Source organism: Babylonia areolata, chromosome 18 (genome assembly GCF_041734735.1).
Source record: "Babylonia areolata isolate BAREFJ2019XMU chromosome 18, ASM4173473v1, whole genome shotgun sequence".
NCBI lineage: Eukaryota > Metazoa > Mollusca > Gastropoda > Neogastropoda > Buccinidae > Babylonia > Babylonia areolata.
Window position 1 is genome coordinate 52,530,891 of NC_134893.1, and position 23,063 is coordinate 52,553,953.

The 23,063-nt window shown below is 45.2% G+C and overlaps 1 protein-coding gene across 1 annotated transcript; it reads right to left on the minus strand.

Moving 5' to 3' along the window:
- Window positions 1-2,343: 2,343 nt before the first annotated feature.
- LOC143292056 (uncharacterized) lies at window positions 2,344-13,441 on the minus strand. The gene is made up of 7 exons (XM_076602232.1): window positions 13,134-13,441; window positions 11,638-11,847; window positions 10,362-10,528; window positions 9,501-9,639; window positions 8,593-8,733; window positions 6,100-6,270; window positions 2,344-3,456 (listed from the first exon to the last, which is right to left on the minus strand). Exons 2-7 carry the CDS (start codon window positions 11,818-11,820, stop codon window positions 2,380-2,382), a joined length of 1,878 nt encoding a protein of 625 aa, XP_076458347.1. The 5' UTR covers window positions 11,821-11,847; window positions 13,134-13,441; the 3' UTR covers window positions 2,344-2,379.
- Between the last annotated feature and the right edge of the window lie 9,622 nt (window positions 13,442-23,063).

The window sequence follows — 23,063 nt, forward strand, 5'->3', positions numbered from 1 at the left end:
AAAAAAAAAAGATATAATCTGGATTGATCAAGCACCGTTGGTTCAACGTCTCCCCGACAATCTGCTGAAAACATTAACCCTAACCCCCATCTTCCGACTCCCTACACCTCTTCCCCCCCACCCCCTCTTCACTCCCCCCCCCAACCCCCACTCCCTCACCCCACCCCATTCCTCTTCCCTCTTTCACCCTCCCTCCCCTCCCACTGCCTGATAAACTGATGATGGGCGCGTTTGTCGCCGCAACGGGCTTCCCCGCAATCAGTCATCATCTTCCACATCTGTCTTGTCTGTCCGTTCCCTACCTGGTATGGGTACTGTTGCTAGGTTTTTCAATCCAACATTTTTTTTTTTTTTTTTTTTTTTTTTTTTTGTGGTTGTGCTCAGCAGAGAAGGTGTTAGACTAAAGTAGGGGATAGTCAGGACTTACTGAGTGGAGTGAGTGGAATGGTATTTTGCTCATTTTGTTCTCTCTCTCTCTCTCTCTCTCTCTCTCTCTCTCTCTCTCTCTCTCTCTCTCTCTCTGTATTATTACATTTCGTTCCCCACTCCCCGCCTCCCCCCCCCCCACCAATACTCCTCTCCACCCCTACCTCCCACCCTCCCACCCCCACACCCCTCACGCCTCACCACCACTCCACACAATAGGGGCTAATACCACTCCACTCGCTCCACACACACACACACACACACACACACACACACATATATATATATATATATAGGGGGGTGGGGGGTAATGTGCGTTTGCTAGACATACAGACAGACAGACAGAGAGAAAGAGAGGAGAGAGAGAGAGAATTTATCTCAGTCATGTGGATGTGCCACGATGTGGAAGGGCATTGCTTAAGTTCCGAACGGATTATACGTATGCCCTTCTGCTTGCGCGATATTCACTACTGATCTTTTACTACTGTTTTGAATCTGAATCAGAATCAGAATCATGTCTAGGTGTCATGAAACCATAAATAAGCTTGAGGCGGTTTATAGACACACACACACACACACACACAAAAGCCGGAGTAAACGAACACTGAAAAGAATGCGCGCGTGTGTGTGTGAGTATTTGTGTGTGCGTGCGTGCATGTGTGTGTGTGTGCGTGTGTGTGTGTGTGTGTGTGTGTGACTGTATGTATGTATGTATGTATGTGTGCGTGTGTGTTTGTGTATGTGTGCGTGCGTGTGCGCCCGTGTATGTGTGTGTCAGTGTGTGCGTTTGTGCGTGTGCGTGTGGGTTCATGTGTGTGTGTGTGGGGGAGGGGTTGTGGATGTGTCTGTCTGTGTCTGTCTGTATGTGCCTGGGTGTATGAGGGGGGCCGAGGGGGGGGGGGGGGGTGCCCTTAAACTTTATGTCAGCGATGACTGGGCAACGGAAGGAAGGAGAGAGGAAGGGAGCAGTAAGGTGATATAAGGGGAATAACTGTAGGTCAGTCCTCCGTGAGGAAATTCTTGGTATGCTCCCTTGCAACGTCGCGTCTCACAGAAGGACCAAGAGGAGAAGAAAAAAAAAAGTAATGAAAACAACCAGATAAATAAATGGATCAACAGACAGGAACATATTGCTGGGTAGTTGGGCTCTGGTGAAAATAACGTGCATTATTTTCTTCTCACTGATATATTGACCCAAAATAACGTGCATTACTTTCTTCTCACTGATATATTGACCCAAAATAACGTGCATTACTTTCTTCTCCCTTATATATTGACCCAAAATAACGTGCATTACTTTCTTCTCACTGATATATTGACCCAAAATAACGTGCATTACTTTCTTCTCACTGATATATTGACCCAAAATAATGTGCATTACTTTCTTCTCACTGATATATTGACCCAAAATAACGTGCATTACTTTCTTCTCACTGACATATTGACCCAAAATAACGTGCATTACTTTCTTCTCACTGATATATTGACCCAAAATAACGTGCATTACTTTCTTCTCCCTTATATATTGACCCAAAATAACGTGCATTACTTCCTTCTCACTGATATATTGACCCAGTTAGTCCACCACTAATTCAAATTCCCTCTCCTTTCATCCACCCCACGATCAACACCCATATTCTCAGTCCTCTCTGCTCCCTGTCTTCCCTTATCTCCACCTCTCTCTCTCGCTCTCTCTCTCTCTCTCTCTCTCTCTGGCTGCATCTTTTTATGTTCTTTGTTCCCGACAACACACACAGAGAGAGATAGAGAGAGAGAGAGAGAGAGAGAGAGAGAGAGAGAGAGAGAGAGAGAGAGAGAGAGAGTGAGAGAGAGAGAGAAAACGTATATTCTTAACCCCCTTTTTTTCTTCTTCTTTTTTTCTTTTCTTTTAATACACACACGTTACACGGCACTGTCAAACCTTTTGTACTCCATCCAAGGTCAGGAGATGAATCACGAAGAGCCACACCCACTGAGGTCCATGTGGATGTCTGGCCGAGGCTCCAGCAGCTCCAGCGAGATGTCCGGGGCCTGGGTGTTGTGCCTGGAGATGCACTGGCGGAAAAAGGCGAAGCTGGTGCCGAACAGTCTCTCCCAGCCCGACAGAACGCCACGCGGCTGGGCCCCGTTGGCGCTGACATGATCGACGTCCGCCTTGCCGTCGGCCACCCACATGGACGTCACCACAGCCACGGGCCAGGCACGTGCAGCGGGAGCCCACTGCCCGTGGGTGACGATGGCGCGAGAACCGAAGGACCCGGAACGGACCACCACGTCGCTGACGGAGGAGTCCGCGTAGGTGATGGTGAACTTGAGAGCCCAGGGGTCCACGTCCACCCTGGAGATCGGGGCCTTGGGGACAGGGCTCCCGGGGTCGGAGGGGCCCACCACCACCGTGGTCCCGTAGGGCGGGGACTCGGAGGCGTAGTCGGAGCGCGGCTTGAGCCAAAGCATCCCGCGGCGGTCCAGGCGGAAGATCTCCTCGAAGCCCTCGGACCAGGATAGCTTCTTGAGCACGGCGATCGCCTCCACGTTGTGCCAGCTGTCCCGGTTGTCGGGGCGGTACAGCACCATGGCCCCTGCGGACAGACTGCTACTGCTGCCCGAGGATCCCCCCGTCACGGCCTGCACCAAGGTCATGGTGTCGCGGTACACCTCGCTGCTCACCTCGCGGGGCGGGGCCACCTCCAGCCGTAGGTAGTCCACGTGCAGCGTGACGGAGGGCCGGTGAACCACCACCAGCTCCAGCTCTACGTGCTCTCCTGTCAGCATGTCGGAGTCCAGCGTCCAGGACACCTCGCCCGTGCTTTGGGAAGGGTCCGTGGACCGCTCCTCGGCCACGTTGGGGTCTGTGCCGTTCAGGAGGAGCAGCACGTGCACCAAGCCTGCCTCGGAGGGCGTCCGGCGGATCTTGAGGGACAGGAGGGCGTCGGAGGTGAGGTGGGAGGGGGAGAAACGCACCGTCAGTCGTGTGTTGCGGGCCATGTTGCTGCCGCTAAAGCTGAGCGCAGCGCTGTTCTTATAGGTCATCTGGGGACACACCGCAAGGAAAAGGTTAGATGTATGTCCATGTCATCTGGGGACAGACCACAAGGAAAAGGTTAGGTGTATGTCCATGTCATCTGGGGACAGACCGCAAGGAAAAGGTTAGGTGTATGTCCATGTCATCTGGGGACAGACCGCAAGGAAAAGGTTAGGTGTATGTCCATGTCATCTGGGGACAGACCGCAAGGAAAAGGTTTGGTGAATGTCCATGTCATCTGGGGAAAGACGGCGATGAAAAGGTTAGGTGTATGTCCATGTCATCTGGGGACAGACTGCAAGGAAAAAGTTAGGTGTATGTCCATGTCATCTGGGGAAAGACGGCGATGAAAAAGTTAGGTGAATGTCCATGTCATCTGGGGACAGACCGCAAGGAAAAGGTTAGGTGAATGTCCATGTCATCTGGGGACAGACCGCAAGGAAAAGGTTAGGTGAATGTCCATGTCATCTGGGGACAGACCGCAAGGAAAAGGTTAGGTGTATGTCCATGTCATCTGGGGACAGACCGCAAGGAAAAGGTTAGGTGTATGTCCATGTCATCTGGGGACAGACTGCAAGGAAAAAGTTAGGTGTATGTCCATGTCATCTGGGGACAGACCGCAAGGAAAAGGTTAGGTGTATGTCCATGTCATCTGGGGACAGACTGCAATAAAAAGGTTAGGTGTATGTCCATGTCATCTGGGGACAGACTGCAATAAAAAGGTTAGGTGTATGTCCATGTCATCTGGGGACAGACCGCAAGGAAAAGGTTAGGTGTATGTCCATGTCATCTGGGGACAGACTGCGAGGAAAAGGTTAGGTGTATGTCCATGTCATCTGGGGACAGACCGCAAGGAAAAGGTTAGGTGTATGTCCATGTCATCCAACTATTCATTTATTAAAGTATATCATCTGGGGACAGAAGAAAGAGAAAAAAGGTTAGATATATGCCATCTCTGGAGGAGAAAAGCAAGGAACGTGTTAGATGTATGTCATTCAACTATTTATTTATCAAAGTCTATCATCTGGGGACAGATGAGAATTCATCTCCATGCCTAATTGTTTGTTCATTTCCAATTGAAAAACCACCGAGGCGACCATGTGTTTGTTCTGTATTGTCCATGTGTTCTGTGTGGCTTGTTCAGGATTAAAGAGGCTATGCCAGTCTTGAATAAAAGCTAATTTGTGTTTGCACATTTCTTCTGTCTTTGCTGCTGTGTGCACATGTCAGATGATCGGTATAAGGACAGGGCCGGCGCTTCCTTTTTTGAGGAAGTGTCTGGGTTTGTTCCAATGCACCTTTTATTTACCTGTGTGCTAGCTGAATCGGTTGCGTAAGCAGCACTGACTTGAAGTTGTGTACCTTGTGAATGGAAAGAGTTACCACCCTTTACTATTTGTTAATCAATTCATCTCCATGCCTAACTGTTTGTTCAATTCAGTGCATGTTATGAAATAAATCCCTTCCTGGTTGTATTCTCTGCTGTTGATGTTATTGGAGACTCTTTTCTTTTTTTTTTTTTTTTACCTTGTATTACTTTGCTCTGCAATATATTCAGCAAGAAACGATGTCTTCGTTTTCAGATGAAATACACCGTGTTAGATCATGTCTTAATGTGTGGCTTGGCAGGTGAAATACTTTTACTATGGATCGAGCCATATTCCGCATAATAAAAAGAAAGAAAAGAATGAGGTTCGTGTTCGACAGCTTGAATGTACATTTGACACAACAATTTTAGTTGTCTGGAGACAGAGTTTTCATTCCTTTTCATTCCTCTCTTTTGCAGCCCCATCATCTGCACCATTTCAGTGTGGCATTACTTCCTACGCCGTTCGTTCGTTCTTTAGTTGAACGTCTTTTCATTGTAAGTGATATCAGGCGATCCCTGCACCGCTCATCCCAAACAAGAGCACCGGCAGTTGACAAGGGGGGGGGGACTGTCGATCAGTGTTGGGTGGGCAGGAGGCCACACACACCAGAGGAGACACAGCACACCTTCCCAGTCACTTCGGTGGTCCTCACCAGTGTCTGTTCTGATTCAACGTGTTCAGGAAACTACCAATGTACTGAAGCCCCCCTACTGACGACAAACAATTGCGTTTGTCGCTGACCCAGACTGTGTGAGCTTCCTCCGGCTCCAGAGTGAAGACCGACACCGCGGCGTTTTGTTCCTGTACTGACCACTTCTTCTGGACTCCTTTCCATGCAGTGTTGCCATGCGGACGGTTGCGTACATTCAGGATAGGTACCTGAGGACCTTCTCCAGCTAAAGATGAAAATGACTCGAAGCCTGCTTCGTCATCTCATTCGTCCTGCCGACGAACAAGAGACTAAAACACACACACACACACACACACACACGCATGCACGCACACACACACACACACACACGCATGCACACACACACACACACTGACAAGCACTCACACATACACGCACACACACACACACACACACACACACATCTACGCGTCGGCAGTACACTTTGTTTCATCTTTACATTTCTGACGCTCTAAAGTAAGGTCGTGCAACGCTGACTATCTTATCACAGATTTTGTGAGGTAACTGTTGTTCTTGACTATATTGGAGAACACACACACACACACACACACGCACGCACGCACGCACGCACGCACACATACAAACTTCACCTGTTCCGCTGAAGCATCGACGTGGAAGTTGTTGAAGAACCAGACGGCCTGGCCCCTGTCCGTGTCCAAACAGCTGTGGAAGTCCTGCTGCCGGGTGTCCAGCCGGGTGCTGTACACGGGGTGTTGGGCCGTCAGTCTGTAGCTCTGCAGGCCCGGGTGGTACACCTCGATCTGTCCGCCGTCCGCCATGCAGTCAGTCGTGTAGAGTGGTGACCACGGTGATGGTGTGATGATGAGGGTGGGGGTGATGTGTGTGGGGGGGGTTGTGGGGGGGCGGTGGGAGGGGGGTTGGTGTGTGTGCGTGTGCGTGTGTGTGTGTGTTGTTGTTGTTGTTGTTATTGTTGTGTGCGTCTGTATGTATGTATGTTTGTATCCATGTGTCTTAGTGTGTATGCTCATTGCATATGCGATACAGTAAACAGCATATACATGGATTTAGTTTATTTCACTTTTCTTTTTTTCTTTTTTTCTTTTTTTTCTCCAGTTCTGTCGGGTGTGTGTGTGAGAGAGAGGGGGGAGAGAGAGAGAGAAGGGGTATATGTGTATGCATACATGTACAATATATAACCATCAGCCTTCCAACTGACTGCAGCCAAAGAGACTCCTTTATATGCAGGTAAGGGGAAGCTCTTTGCTCAATGTTTGACTGAGTAGTTTATTCAAGGGTGCTGTATTTTATGTCTGACGTGGGAGATACGGGGAGGAGTGTGTGTGATAGAACTCAGCTCAGAACTCAGATGATTTAATGCACTGGGCCATATGCCCATGTCATAGGGACGAGGACAAAAAACATTAGAAAAAAATAATAATAAATAAATAAATAAAAACAAACAAACAAAACCCAACAACAACAGCAACAACAACAAAAATGCAGTGAAAACAAACGCCAAAATCAAGTAAACAACATTGAACACATATCAGTACACATACAAACATTAGTACAGACATACACATACACAGCAGGTCGACTGATAATTGTTCGATTAATTAAGGAGGTATTTAAGTTTAAGCACGTTTTAACTTTTAATAATTTGATAAGTTAACTGTTATACACTTTCTCTAGATCCGAATGCCTCTATTTTTTTAAGCCTAAAAATATACCATGCAACAACTTTACAGTGTTTGTCACTGGCCATCAAAAGTGTCATGTAAAACGCTGATGGTCGGGAGAAAAATTTGCGGGGTAAATACTTTTCCCTGATGTCACAATAGCTTGAACAGAACAGTAAAAAGTGAATTTCAGATTCTGGAGCATTTCTACAAAATGGACAAAGCATACTCTCAGGTGATCGGGCAATGAAGCGATATCTATGATTTTTTTAAGGGAGAAACACCTGACCTGAAGCGTATTAATGCTTTTCTAACAGCACTGTTATTTATTTTGAATACAGCTTGGGGAATGTCAGGAACCAATTTAAATGAAGTATAAAAAAAAAACCGTTCTCCTGAAACATCACTATTCCAGTCCTGAAGAAAACAATCTTTTAATCTCTGTTTGAATACAGACAAAAATCCCACCCCTTGGTTTTCCCAAACATGTCCAAATCCATAACGGTATAATGTGAAACACACATTAGAAACCCAGTTGTTTTTATTATTACATTGTTGTATAGCATTTTGCATGTTTTGAATGGTAGACGGTGTGAAGGCATAGTTACTGTCTTAAACCAAAATTTTATACATTTAGTGTATGTTGTTATATATTTAGTGCATGTTGTTATATAGAGTGTGTGTGAGAGAGAGAGCGAGAGAGAGAGAGAGTGACACAGATACAGAAATGAGTGTGTGGTTTGGGATGGGGAAGGGGAAGAAAAGGAACGGGAGATAGAACCGATTTACGCCCTCATCGGACCCAGCACAGAGCAGGTGACCCTTGTTAACTGGACATTATTATCCCACCACGATGGACTTTCAATCTGAGGGTCCCGGGTTCGAATCTCGGTGACGGCGCCTGGTGGGTAAAGAGTGGAGATATTTTTTTCCGATCTCGAGACCTGCTAGTGCCTGAACCCTCTTTGTGTGTATACGCACGCAGAAGATCAAACACGCACGTTTAAGATCCTGTAATCCATGTCAGCGTTCGGTGGGTTATGGAGCAAGAACATACGCAGCACGCACACCCCCGAAAACGGAGTATGGCTGCGTACATGGCGGGGCGGTAAATAAACAAAACGGTCATGCACATAAAATGTATGTATGAGTATGTATGTGTGTGCGACTGAACCTGACTGAATGACACAGGAAACGAACTGATGAGCGCCCAATGGAAGTGGTCAGTCGGCTCCGCTACTCAGGTAGGAAGTCTGTTGTGCAAATGACTCCGTGTTTGTAAAGCACCTAGAGTTGGGTCTCCAAACAAGGATAGGCGCTGTATATAAGTATCCATATCATATTATATCATATCATATCATGTCACATCACATCATATCATATCATACCATACTTTATCCTATCCTATCCTGCCCTGTCCTGTCCTATCCTATCCTCAGTCACCTGCACGTTCTGTTCCTCGGCACACGTGGTCCGCCGGCTCCTCTGCCGGAGCCAGGCTGAAGGGAGTGAGTCGGTGAAGAGGGTGGGGGTGTGGTTGATGCTGTCGTCACAGTATGACGTGCACTGCAGCAGTCGTTCGTCCTGTAACACGTCACGCACGCACAGGGACAGTTATCAATAGATGAGGTCATCAGTGTGACCTGCATTGCAGAAGTCGTCCGCCGTCCTGTAACACGTCACACACAGGGATAGTTATCAATAGATTACGTCATCAGTGTGACGTGCTCTGCAGAAGTCGTCCGCCGTCCAGTAACACGTCACACACAGGGACAGTTATCAACAGATTACGTCATCAATGTGACGTGCACTGCAGAAGTCGGTCGCCGTCCTGTAACGCGTCACACACAGGGACAGTTATCAACAGATTACGTCAAGAGTGTGACGTTCACTGAAGAAGTCGCTCGTCCTGTAGAACGTCACATTCGGAAAGGGAGAGAGAGAGATGTTAGAGAGGAGTGGAGGAGGTGGGGAGAGACCAGTGGGGGGGGGGGGGGACTGAACAGCCTCATATCAGTGATTCCACCAAACCTTCTAACCACCCTCCTCCCCGTCTACCCCTCTCGCCCCCTCCAACCCCCAACCCCATCCACCCACCCACACACACACACTCCCTGCACACAACTGCATTGTATGACAGTCCAACTATGACAATCAGAAGAGCAGAGGAGGCAACTGAACAGCTGTCCCGACAATCTTGGCAAGAATTCTTATCATAGTGGAGAGTGTCCTGCCAAAGTTACATCCGCACTCTCTCGGCCATGAGGGTTTTTTGTTTGTTTGTTTTTTGTTTTGTTTTGTTTATTTAAGACAGCCCTCGTTGGGATGTGATGGTTCCCACACCTACATACCTGATCCTGGTCAGCAATGTGCAGCGCCACGAAGTCGATCTCGATGCCGTAGCGGTCAGTGGACACGAAGGCCAGGTCCAGGTGGTGTCTGCCCGCCAGCACGGCCACTGGCTGCCCTATCTCGCCAGAGTCCTCAAACCTCAAACAGACACGCAGAGACACACATGAGACACACACACACACACACACACACACACACACACACACACACACACACACACACACATATGCTCATGTTTATGTTTTATTGTGTCTTATAAACGTTAAGGTTTTATGACAGTTAAATATTCTATTCTATTCTATTCACACACACACGCACACACACGCGCGCGCGCACAACACACACATACGCACGTACATACAGTACGTAAACACACATGCACGCGCTCGCACGCACGCACGCACGCACGCACACACACGCACAAACATACGTTTACATCTATAGTTAAACACCGGGCCACGCTCCTCATGCTGTATAATTATTTGAATTCCCTTCGCTCCTTTTGGATCACCATGTTTCGCGCCTGAACGTTCCTAAGGGGGATTATAATTCTCTGCAATCGTACAGATATCTGAAGAGTCCACAAGGAAAGAGAAACTACAGAAAGTTCAGTCATACAGTTGGCTCTCTCCCTCAAAGAGAATTCTAATGGCTCTCAGTTGCTGTTTTTGAAGGGTTTATATTCTCATCCAACTTGCAAGTTTGCCGGCTATGGCCCCCACCCCTATCCGCGGACCTCCAGCCCCGTCCACCCTCCCTCCCCCCCCACCCCCCAAAGAAAAAAAAATGAAGAAGAAAAAAACTTTACTGAGAATAACTGGGAAGCAGTAGGCATCCCAGTGTAACTTCGAGGCACTCACTGGTTCCACTCATCAGCCCCTGATGACTTTGGCAGGGAGAGAAAGGTCCCCAGCTGTTCCCCGTCCAGTTTGACGTCCACGTAGTCCTGACCCCCGTCGTTGGAGTACCGGACATTGGTCACCTGGATCGTCGTGCTGGACTGCACGCAGAACTCGATGGGGAACACCTGAAGGAGAACGGACCAGCCAAGGGTGTGACACACTGTCAAACAGCAGGCTACAGTACTTTCACCACCTTCACCAGTTACCTTGCTTCCTCTTCAGGTGTCTGCTGACGGGAAACACGTGATAGAAAATGGATCAGTCAGATGTTATGACACCTTGTCAAAGAGAAGGTTACAGTACCCTTCTTCTTTACCTTGAACAGTTACCTTGATTCTTCAGGTGTCTGCAGGCTCTTTGACCAGGCGTTCAAAAGGAGTCTACAATGTCCATGTCCTTGACCTTGACCTTGATTCTTCAGGTGTCTGCAAGGCTCTTTGACCAGGCGTTCAAAAGGAGTCTACAATGTCCATGTCCTTGACCTTGACCTTGATTCTTCAGGTGTCTGCAAGGCTCTTTGACCTGGCGTTCAAAAGGAGGCTATAGAGCCCATGTCCTTGACCTTGGCCTTGATTCTTCAGGTGTCTGCATGGCCCCTTTGACCTGGTGTTCAAAAGGAGGCTATAGAGCCCATGTTCTTTACCTTGACTGGTTACCTTGATTCTTCAGGTGTCCGCATGTCTCCTTTTACCTGGCGTTTCGTTCAAAAGGAGTGTACAGAATCCATGTTTTCTACCCAGACCAGTTACCTTGATTCTTCAGGTATCAGCATGGCCCTTTGACCTGGCGTTCAAAAGGTGGCTATAGAGCTCATGTTCTTTACCTTGACCTTGACCTTGATTTTTCAGGTGTCGGCATGGCCCTTTGTCCTAGCGTTCAGAAGGAGGCTAAAGTGCCCATGTTCTTATCCAGTTACCCGCTTCATTCTATGTGGCCCCTTGCTTACACACTGAACCAGAGTTCAAAAGGCTAGTTTGATATAGGTTCGTGCCCAGGTACGCTTTTGTTGGCAGACTTTGGCTGTAGTTTGACGACTTTTCACATCATGATTTCAATCAACTGGAGTAAGGGCGTGTGTGTGTGTGTGTGTGTGTGTGTGTGTGTGTGTGTGTGTGTCTGTGTGTGTGTGTGTGTGTGTGTGTTGCTTGACTGAAAACAACAACAGCAACGACAACAACAACAACTGCAAGAAATCAACCCAGTCCCCACTGAGTTAGCGCACCCCGACACCCACCTCGTTCTGGTAGAAGTGCACGGCCCAGATACCGGAGGCCGTGGTCCTCGGGTAGGCCACCCGGTCCTTGACGTACTGCTCCGCCTCCAACAGGAAGGTGTCGCCCGCGGCGGACCCCACCAGCAACAACAGACACAGCAGCGTCGTTCGCTGTACCCACCACGGCGGCACCGCTATAGCCATCAGTGCTGTCTGTGCCAAGCCTTGGGTCTGAAGCACGAACACACACAGTATGTGTGATAGTCAGGTCGTGTCCGACTATGACCATCAGAACAGCAGAGGAGGCAACTGCTGTCCCAACTATCTGGGCCAGTATTTGATTGTAATGGAGGGGGTTCTGCACAATATTTATGTATGTATAGTATATATATAATTTTTCTTTTTTTGTCTCCTTTATCTTCCTCTTCCACACAGCCATGGTCAACACAAAACCAGATTGTTTAAGTCCTGTCCGCCTGTACTGTACCCGGCGTACTGTTTGTAATACACAAGACTCACTTTACTTCAAATGCGTTCTCTATTTTACACCGTGTTTTCTCAGTGTTTGAAGCTGATTTAGTTTATGATGAAATTTACACTGTATTTTTCGCATAGCGAGAAACTAAATTAGCATCTATCTATATATATATATATATATATATATATATATATATATATATATATATATATATATATATTAAGCCCGACAGTTTCTCCATTTCTTGACACGTATGCAAGCCATACAAGCATGAGAACAAGTCACAGAATGACAAGAGAAACTATACTCAAAACGACTGAAACAAGAGCAGCAAACAAGAGCAGCAAAAATGCATTTTGGCGTCAAAACAAGTGAGTCTGTCCAATAAATCTGTGTGAGCACAGCTTTGCGCCTGTTCTCTCTCTCTCTCTCTCTCTCTCTCTCTCATGGACATATCCCGCCCCCCTCGTCCCCACCCGTATGGTCGTGATCGTCAGAGTGAACAAAGCTTAAACTGAACTACACATAATTTTATGGTCAAGCATAGAGAAATAAGCACACACACACACACACACACACACACACACACACACACACACACACACACACACACACACACACACACCGGGCACACACACACACACACAATGTCAGTTGTGATGCCACAGCGACTGCCGTGCTGTAAATGTAACGGATCACTCACATACGTTTATGAAACAGCTTATACATCTGTCTAAAGGGTTTCACACTGAAGATTATTCATTCTGTGCTCGTTTACTATCTTTCCAACATGGTTCTTTGTCTCAAAGGACAGCAGAACGGTTGTGTGCACCTGGCAATACATTCGGCTGCGTTGTGTGAAAGTTGACAACTATGACAGATATGGGACAGCAGAGTATTTAAAGCCAGGGGAGGGAGCACATCACTTTTTTTTTCTCTCTGCATGCCCATGGCCTGAAGGCTTAGTCGAGGCAACTAAAATAACAAAAAATGATGGTGACAATGACGGTGATCATAGTGGTGATGCATTACCAATTACCTGGATGTGACCGTCTTTCAGTGTAATAACTGGTCCGGCCTTCGTTTCAAAGTAAGTTACTGGAACGCAGAACACAGCACTTTAAGTTGCATGAAAACTGTCACATCACTGAAAAGCGACGAAAAGAGCGCTGAGCGCCACTTTGAGTCACACACAGCGTCACTCTGCGACACGCGGGCTGGCAGACAGCACTGAGCCACAAAAACTGTTTTAACTCTCCACACCGTTGAACCCAAAACACGATGTCTGGAAAGAGTACACTGTGTGATCCCCTGTCGACATTCGGAGTGGTCGGGGGAGACGCGGAGGATCCATCATCTTTTTATCGTCCTGTTTCAATGACGTGCTTCAATTTCCTGTCGTCTCGTTACTGGGTAAAGATGAACACTCCTTTCGGCATGTAAATATTTTTATGAACGGAGTTTTTCTGGACGAAAGCCTTTCGTTTTTGGTCAGTCGGGTAATTATACCTGTACATCATTTCGGGTATGGACCTGGCAGAACTTTGTTATTACTGTTCATAGAAACTGAAAGCTTTTGGAAAACAAAAGAGTGATGCTATTTCAGCCTCCACTGAAAATCTAAGCAGACTGATTTAGAGCCGGCTGAGCCCTTGTTCCACAAATTGGGAAGATGAGTTTGATTTCTCTATTATTCTACAAATCACAGCAACTACAGACTTTTCAGCTCTAGGTCACCATTTACGGAACTGATCAGCTGCTGTGGTCTGACAAGTAGTGAAACACACACACACACACACACACACACACACACACACACACACACACACACACACACACACACACACGGGTACTCGCGCATGCACAGGGTTGTTCCTGGCAAAATTCTGTAGAAAAATCCACATTGATAGGAAAAACAAATAAAACTGCATGCAGGAAAAAAATACAAAAAATATGGGTGGCGCTGTAGTGTAGCGACGCGCTCTCCCTGGGGAGAGCAGCCCGAATTTCACACAGAGAAATCTGTTGATAAAAAGAAATACAAATACAAAACTGACTGAAGTGGGAACACTAAAGCCTACAAGCGGCATGCAGCATACATTTTTGATAATTATGCACATGAAAATGACAGCAACTTATCTTTTTGGTGGTTTGACGATCTACGCTCTCTAGACACATTCCAGTCACGTTAGCTGTCTTCATGAAAATGTATGAATGTATGTATGCTTGTCAGTCGTGTCCGACTATGACCACCAGAACACTCGGGGAGGCATCTGCTATCCTGACTATCTGGGCTAGAATTTGATTATAGTGGAAAATATCTTGCCCAAGTTACATCCCCACTCTCTCGGTCGAAAATAAAAGACTGCAAAAAGGATGGTGCAGATACCTCACCTCACCTCACCATCGTCCGTTGTCCTGTCTGGGACATAAGCCGCCACTGAGCAAGCTTAATAATAATATAAATAGTGCGGGCAGGATGTTATTTTAGTGCTAACCTGGTCTGGTGAATGAATGCATAATCTTATGCTGTAATTGTGCAGAGTTAACAAAGTCAGTGGGAAATAATCACTTTCACTTATCACTTGACATCTTCTGCAGTGGCTTCCCCTATCTTAGAACACACCAGTTTTCCGAAAGCACGGGCAACACGGTGGTTGAATCTTAGCTCATTTCAAGCTGACCAAGCTTGTTCCTGTAATTCACATCACTTGGGCCACTGTTGTTGGATAAGTCAGGAGCATCTTTGGTTTGCTGCAATTCTTTGGTATCTCCTGTGCCCTTTCATCACACGCAGTGCTGAGGTAAGATATCACGGTGCAAAATTATAACTGTTTTGAGATCAGAATTTATTTCTGTTATTTATTGTAAAGCCATGTATTTTATTTGTTCATTTTTTTGTATCAATTTGATAATAAAAGTGTGTTAAAAGAGAATCTTGTGAGTCAAACTTCCACTTTTTTTTTTAGATTACTTGGCTGTATTAAAAGAGAATCCAGTCAGATGACTGATTTCAGTTGTGTTAATATATATTTGTTCAGACAAGACAAAAATGCAGCAATGAAATACAACCATTATTTGTATTAGTTTAATCCTTGTAATTCGGTATCGAAACAGTGAACAAAGTATTTATCATTGATAATCCCTATACAACTTGGGTTTATTGAATGTATTTATAGCTTACACTGATGAATGATATCTGCATTGCATATAATATTGTATTCATCCCTAAACTTTATGGTTATTGTGCATAGATGCTGATATGCATGCAGAGATGTTTGTATTAGTTCGTGTCCGACTGTCGTGTTCATCACGGTACATGACAGGCATTACTATACCGTGGCTGATGCCCTTGAATTCCCCTTACCCTTCCTTGTGTTTCCCTTTCCCAGCCTTACCTTACCCTCACTTGAGAGTCGTTACTTGGCAATAATGTCGTTTCAACACCATTGCTGTTTGTCCTCTGTTTCCTCCATCTCAGTTTTCGAGAAGGCACAACACACGTACTCATCGACTAAGTAACCCTCCTTTGCTACATAAGCATTGCATTTTCACTGGCTGGTCCGTCCTTGCAAAACCGACTGTTCATTTGACAAGTGACAGTCATAACAATGTTATGATGTGCAGCTCTAAACCCGGGGTTCATTCGGGTTCCAGTGAAGAAGTTGGCGAGAAACAAGGGAACGGGACGGGGACTGGACAGATCCAGCCACTGACTTGGACGGACGGGAGAGACTATGACTTAACAAGAAAGATGCCGAAGGTAGCGAAGATTTCTTTTCATTTGTGGCTTTTCTTTATTTGTTAGCAGGGGGAAAAAAAAATAAATAAAAAATAAAAAATAATAAAAATAAAAAACCGATCGGATACCGTTGTAAAAACGAACCGTGAAATGGAGACGTGTTTGATCAAGAAACTGGCTGAAACGGGGAGAATATTGCCGAAACAATATTCATTTATAGGATGTGTGTATTCTAGGCGAATCAGCCCATAGCAAACAGCACATGCATCAATGACCTTGGCATTTAATTGATGAACGCCATGGCTGTTAGATAAAAGTGCTGGGATAACCATGGTACGTGCTTTGCCGTGTCACGGTTCTGAGTTGCCCGAGAGGGTTATTGGGAATGACTGAATGCGAGCATGTGTGAATTGGTTGAGAGTGAATGAATTAGTGCATGTATGAATGTGTTAGTGTCTGTGTGTGTGACTTTGTCGGTGTTACCCTTTTCAACAAATGGTGTTTCGAAACCAGTGCTGCGGCAAGTCAATTCATCACACAAGCAGTCAGTGATACTGACCATGAGAGGTACACGGCATGATATTCGCTACATAATTCCGTAAAGCTGGCCAACGTGGAAGTAAGTTTCCATCAAATTTCAAGTTACTGACAGCCACAAGCATCGTATAACAAATGACGAGGACGAAAAGTGATGGCAAATTTGCCAGTCTTAGTCAGTCTCTCAACATTCCATAATTTTCGTCTGTCTCTTGTCCACAGTACCTTCTCTCCCCCATCCCTTCGAGTCATGCATTCGGTTCAAATAACATTCCCCCATGCTGACACTTACTGCTTATGTGCGGTTCTTATTCGGTGTTCAGTATTTTTTCCTTGTTTTTCATCTATTTATATTTGTGGGCCCTACTTTAGAACTGAGATCGAGAGATTAACTTACCAGCCACTGATGAGACCCACAACCATCCCCAACCTACTTCCCCTGCCCATGACGTCAACGAATTGTTTCTTCCCTTGACAATGGCGGCACCTTCGTTTTGCCAACAACGTGCAAGACGTCAGCCCGCCTGTGAAATGACAGCTAACTGAATGATGGCCTGTCTTCCATATCAAGTGTGCGTGTGTCCCGGCGTGCGTGCGTGTCATAACCTCTGTGTGTGTCAGTATGTGGGTGGGTGTGGATATGTGTGTGAGAGTGAGAGTACATCTTTTGGCTTAGGTTTTGTGTTATGATCGAGACAAATTATACACATGCATGGACTAACCTTTCTCAGTCTCTTCAGAATGGAGCCCTTTCTCAGTCTCTCTTCAGAATGGAGCATTTCTTTATTTCCTGCCCAAGCAGCTGAGACTGAAGTCTCCAGGTCTAGACACGCTGTCGAGTCCACACATTTCTATTTTCCCGTAACTGCCGCTCCCAGTCCAATATTGAAGGCCTATTGCCTATGACCATCTTTGATATGAAGTATTTGTCGATAGGTTCAAGTTGTCTTAAGTGCAGTGTGTGAGCCTATGCAGTAGTCATCCATAACTATCTGGATCTGTGTGTTGAGATAGATAAAACTCGTGGAACAGCTCATCACTGGATGGTTTCCAGTCGATTGGAGGTAATTCTTTCCTTCTTCGCCCTTTCACTTGACCGTTCAAGTATCATTTTGTTTTACAATGTGTGCGTGCGTGTGTGTGTGTGAATCGATATATTCAACACATATTTTCTTTGTAGCCAACACCTTCCAGCTTTACATTTTTGGGGCAACATGGTTTTGCTGTCCTGAACCTTAACCATGTTAAATTTCTTTCTGAAGAAATTTTCAATTCCTGCTAAGTATATCAGTCTTTTATCACATTGGAGTCCGTTCTTCAAGATGACTCACTGCCATTGTAAATGTGCGTTGTACCTCAGTCACACCTTTTCCACCACAGGTGTGTGGTGACACTGAACTTCCGTATCCTGAGACAACTCATTACTACGGACATACAAGCTGACCGTGAGTCAGAAACAAAACGACGTCAATCAGAAAAAAATGACAGACTGAAACAGAAAGATGAGGAACACATCAATCAACTGTAATGAGGAAAAGCAAGCGGAAAGGATAGTGGAGGAAAGATGGGACGTGCTGACATGACAGTAACAGACTGAGAATAAAGCCTGAGACAAAGGAAGAAACAAATGCACGTACACTCACACGGACAAATGTCATATTTGTCTATGAACACCTCAATCTCAAAGAGATAGACACATCTAGAAGCAGCTGTTTCTTAGCAGATTAATGGCTGGTGACCATCAAACAAACCTCATTTCAGCCATAGCAAAGGAATGGTTGGTGACCATCAACTTAACTTTGTCTCAGCCTGGGCAGGTGACCATCAACTGAACCAAACCACAAGCCAAGTGTTTCTTCCTCTCACCCAACAGAGAAGCAGAGCTTACAGGATTGGCGGGAAATTCCAAAATATATGTCCACTACCAGGGTGTAAAGCTGGACAGAAAGCTCACACAGGCTCCACATCTCAGTGTCAAGGCTGTAATGAAAATAACCATGACTGAAGACTGGTTCTGGAACATAGCAGTGAGGTGCAAAGTCATGAGCAAAGATCACATGCATCCTCCCTATACGGTCCATGTCTGTCAGGCTGAAAAAGTTTCGCAACTCAGTCATAAGTGGAGGCAAGAAAAATCGACTGCATTGTAGAAGACAGTAAGGACCCCATTCACAAAAAGGAAGACGTCGAAAAAGTTGGTCTATCAACGTTTAAAGCTCAGAATGCCCTCACATCCATTGTATGAGAAGCTCCGAGAGCACATAAATCTAACAGATAAGAAATGAAGCAGTGACCACGATGCTTTGCAAAGCTTTGCATTTTTTGTGAACCTTCAAACCACAGAACTGCTCCAAAACTGAATAGTGTAATTCTAGAGAGCTGAACGACGTATCTTGAGATGGTTACATAGAAAAACTCGAAACTGAGGACACTGATTGTAGAATGTACCCTGCAGACTCACGAGTCCTCATTTATACAGACGGCTCAGCAAAACTGCTGTGAAGAACGAAGCAGGTGGCATCCACATGCGTTTTCCAGGTGGCAGTAAGTCAACTACACAAAAGACCACAGGGTGCATAATCCACAAACTTCCAGGCTAGAGTCTAAACCCTCCCTTGATTAACCGCCAATGCCCTGAACACAGCAAAATCACTGGCCGTGGACACGATGGTATTGTTTGACAGACTGCGGAACTTTGCTCCACAACACGTAAAACTCCTGTGACATCCGTCAGTGCAGGACACCAGCTGTGGCCGTATTCAAGTGACCATCGTGCCTGCGGGTAAATGTGTACCTGCGGGTAATCTGCCGAGGCAAGGCAAACTACCCGAGGGTAAGCAATAGCCGGTATCAGTACAGGAACACTAGAGCCCACCCGCGGGTCTCCAAAAACCGAAGGCAATTTACCCTTACAATCTGCAATGGGTAACGGCCCACGAAGCAGAGGTAAATATGGCGAATCCTTTTGTTGCGTTGGTTTTATCATGGGAAAACGGGCGTTTTGCGGAGAGACCGGTCTTGAATACAGGCCCTGATAGTTTGATCTTATCCTGTGTTCGCTTGGCAGTCAAAAGTGACGTACTTGGACTGGCAGACTTCGCTACATTCCATATGACTCATGTATGTAGCTGCGAAGTGAGTGAACTTGCAGATGATAAATGATGGAATGCCGGCCCGAAATTTGCAGATCGTCAACATTCATTCATTCCAGAGAAATGCTTGAATCCGAACTCGGTTTATTTTATTTTTCCAATTAGCTGAAAAGCAGGAAGGACAATGTGGCAGAATGCGAAAGTAGCCACAAGATTCGACAAGCTGCTGACTCGAATCAATGCTCTGCCACCGAATGCTTTGCCACTGAAGCATTTTTTTTGTTTTTTCTCAAAATTGTCGCACTCTGGTGTGGTGCAGTGAGAGAGCATGCGCAGAAGGGAATCCCCGGAATTTTCACCGATTTTTAAACTGCGGGCTGGCTGCCCAAGTGCACTTTGTCTTGAATATGAAGATAACTTAGCCTTCAAGGTGAACTGTACCCGCGGGTCCCTGCCCTGTCAAGGTCGGAAACTTGCCTTCAGGCAAACTTATTTTTGTCTTGAATAAGGCCCCAGAAGGGAACTGCTCTGGCTCAGTTCACTAACCAACCTGGAGCTGCAGTGGATTCCATTCCACTGAAGTTACTGGGAATGACGAAGCAGACTGTCCAAAGAATCCACTCAATGTGGCTTCAAAGCAGAGGTAAAAGCAGGAAACCGTCAGCTTTTACTGTAACTGAAAACGTTGTCTGGAGGGTTGCATAACAGCTGATTCCATTACGCGCCTCAGTAACGAGTAAACAGGTCATCCTCCCGAAACTGTGGATGGATTGGTCAGTTGCCAAACACAAACGTTTCATAATTGCCCAGACAGGTGATCCCCCAAACACATCCTTCAAGCATTGCTCTACCTTCGATGATTTTAGGTATCCAACTTGGCCTGAAATGGTGGATCTGAAGAAGCTGTAGGTGTAGTTGGGCAACTGAGGAAAACTTCACCACTAAGACTGCTGCACGTCACTTTTTTCCCTCCTGCACATTCACGTTGACATTCAGTCTTGCATGAATCTTGTTGAACGTCTGTAATTTATGCGAATATCATGATAAACAAGTATATAAGTGTACTGTTGTGTTTTCGTTACAATCTCTAAGAACTGGAGCAAGAATGCAATGAAATGATTCTGCTACAGTATAGTACCCTTTACTAGTAGTTTCACTGTCAAGATGCTGTTATCGACAAAGATTGGCCGTTCATAAAAGCATATGCACTTGAATGACAAATATATTCATTTCTCCCTTGTCTCTGGCTGGATTCTAAGAAGGAAAGGCACAATCAAATAGTAATAAAATCTGATCAGCAGCCGAATCAAAACACGCTTCACATCTGTAGTTTCATCCGATGCCTGTGTAAAAAGGTTTCAGCAGATTCCATACGAAAGTGCATGGTGTGTGTATCAGTGCCCATGACAAATAAATCCATTCTTCCTTTGATAAATATATGTATAAACTTAGCGGAGAGACCCCTGCCCATTAATACACCCTATTACCGATTTTACAATGCCCTCGCCCACCCTGAATGGCCTCATCCTCACAAGTGCAGTCCTTGGTGAGACAGACGCTAAGCTTGTGTGTCCGCATGCTGGGTACTGCTTCCACGGCATGTACACATGTCACGGCTCCTTTTCGGCTCTGCTTCATCCATCAAAATGTTTGATTTTCCAGTTTTCAGTAGGACATGTCTGACCAAACTGCAAAACGCAAACCAAACACTAAAATGTAATCACATACGCATTGTCTCAAAATCGCAGATGAAATTACATAGACAATAAATTCATCTTTTCATACCATTTTTGACGCAATCATGAGTTTCTTTTTTTATGGTATCTGTCGTTTCATCTTTTGTTTTTCAATATCATAAATAGTCTCAAAAAAGACTGAAGGGGTTGATCTCATCTGGATCTGTGCCGTCTAACCTACGATTGAAAACATCTGGATGTTACATGTGTGTTACTGAATTATAGGTCTGGCGATGCATAAGTGACCAGTGGTTATTCTGTGAGAATGTATCTCTGGGGGAAAAAAAGTGCATGGTACACAAGTTCACCAGCCACACACATACATTAAACATGATCTTGACATGCAAGAATAATCCACTTTTTTTCTTCTGGAGATGATGAAAATGACCATTTTATGTGTCAGTTTAATTTCTTTCATGGCCAAGACGTACACAATCAACATGCTTGTCAAGTGTCAAATATTTGCTGTTTTCTTTTTTAAAACGATACATCTTTAAAAGAAATATTTTTCCTGTTGGTCTTTGCTCATAAAAATGTGATCACAAGCTAACAATTTTTCATATAGAATTTCCATTTACCAATAAAATGTCATGAACATATCGTGTTCAAATCAAGCAAGCATCAACATAATGCAAACGTTTACACATCAATGAACAACCTGAAAAACAAATTTCAAAGGCAATGTTTCAAAACATTCTGAGCCACTGGCCTACATGTATACATACATTTCTGCAAGTATGTTTTGTTGTTTGTTTTTTTGAATCGGTTTTTGAAATCTACATGAACTGGGGGGGAGATTAGCTCCATCTTCAAATTCACTTTTACAAGATACGTAGTTTAGGGGGTCAGTTTGGGTTTTGTTTTTGTTTTTACGAGACCGGTGAAGACATTAAATGACATGCAGATGCTAAACTGTTAGTCCGTCAGATACCGTAAAGCAGACGGCAGATATAACCGGTTCTGAGCCTACATTGCTGTCGATGACACAACACTGAAGCACATCGTTTGGCAGGGTTCAGCAAGAACGGCACTAAATTTTGTTCTAACAGTTTTAAAGGAGGCAAAGTCTCCACTAACTGACGAGCGCATGTCTTCCAGAAGATGGGTTTATCAGCCTACTGCACAGGGCTATATCATGACCGCCAAACCATACAAATGCTCAACTGACTGCGTCAACACAAAATGTCACATCTACACACAATAAATATATATATATATATATATATATATATATATATATAAACACCAAGCCAAACCCACCAAACACAGTTCATAACATTTAGCTCCTATGGCAAATAAGACTAGGCCCTGCTGAAGGCGTCGGCCATTCCGTCGCTAAATTTATCATCCCCAGACAACAAAAAAAATATAAAAAGGATAATAATAAAAACTTCAAAGCCAAACAATACATAAAAAAGGCAATAACACTGCAGAATGAACAACTAGTGCCCATCAGTGTTCACAATTTTTCACTACCTCGTTGGAAAAGAGAAGAAGAGAAAAAGTGTCAAGACTTGCTCGAAAAAAGAAAGGGGAAGATGGGAAAAGGAGACAGCTGTGAAGGCAGAAATAAAAAGCAATAGAAAAGAGGAAATTTCTTACACACAATTTCCAGAAGGCGGAGATACTATTTACACTGAAAGACCCCCGGCATCCTACGGGGGAAGAAGCTGGGTGACCACCAGACAACACTACATATTCATAAATGTACCTTTCCACTAAAACACAGAAGCAAGTTGAAGTAATATACAATCTATCGTATGTGGTATCAGTGGAACGCAATAAAAAAAATTATTTTAAAAAGTCACTCATAACCCAGTTAACACAAGAAGTATACCTACAAATAATTGAAACACAGGAAC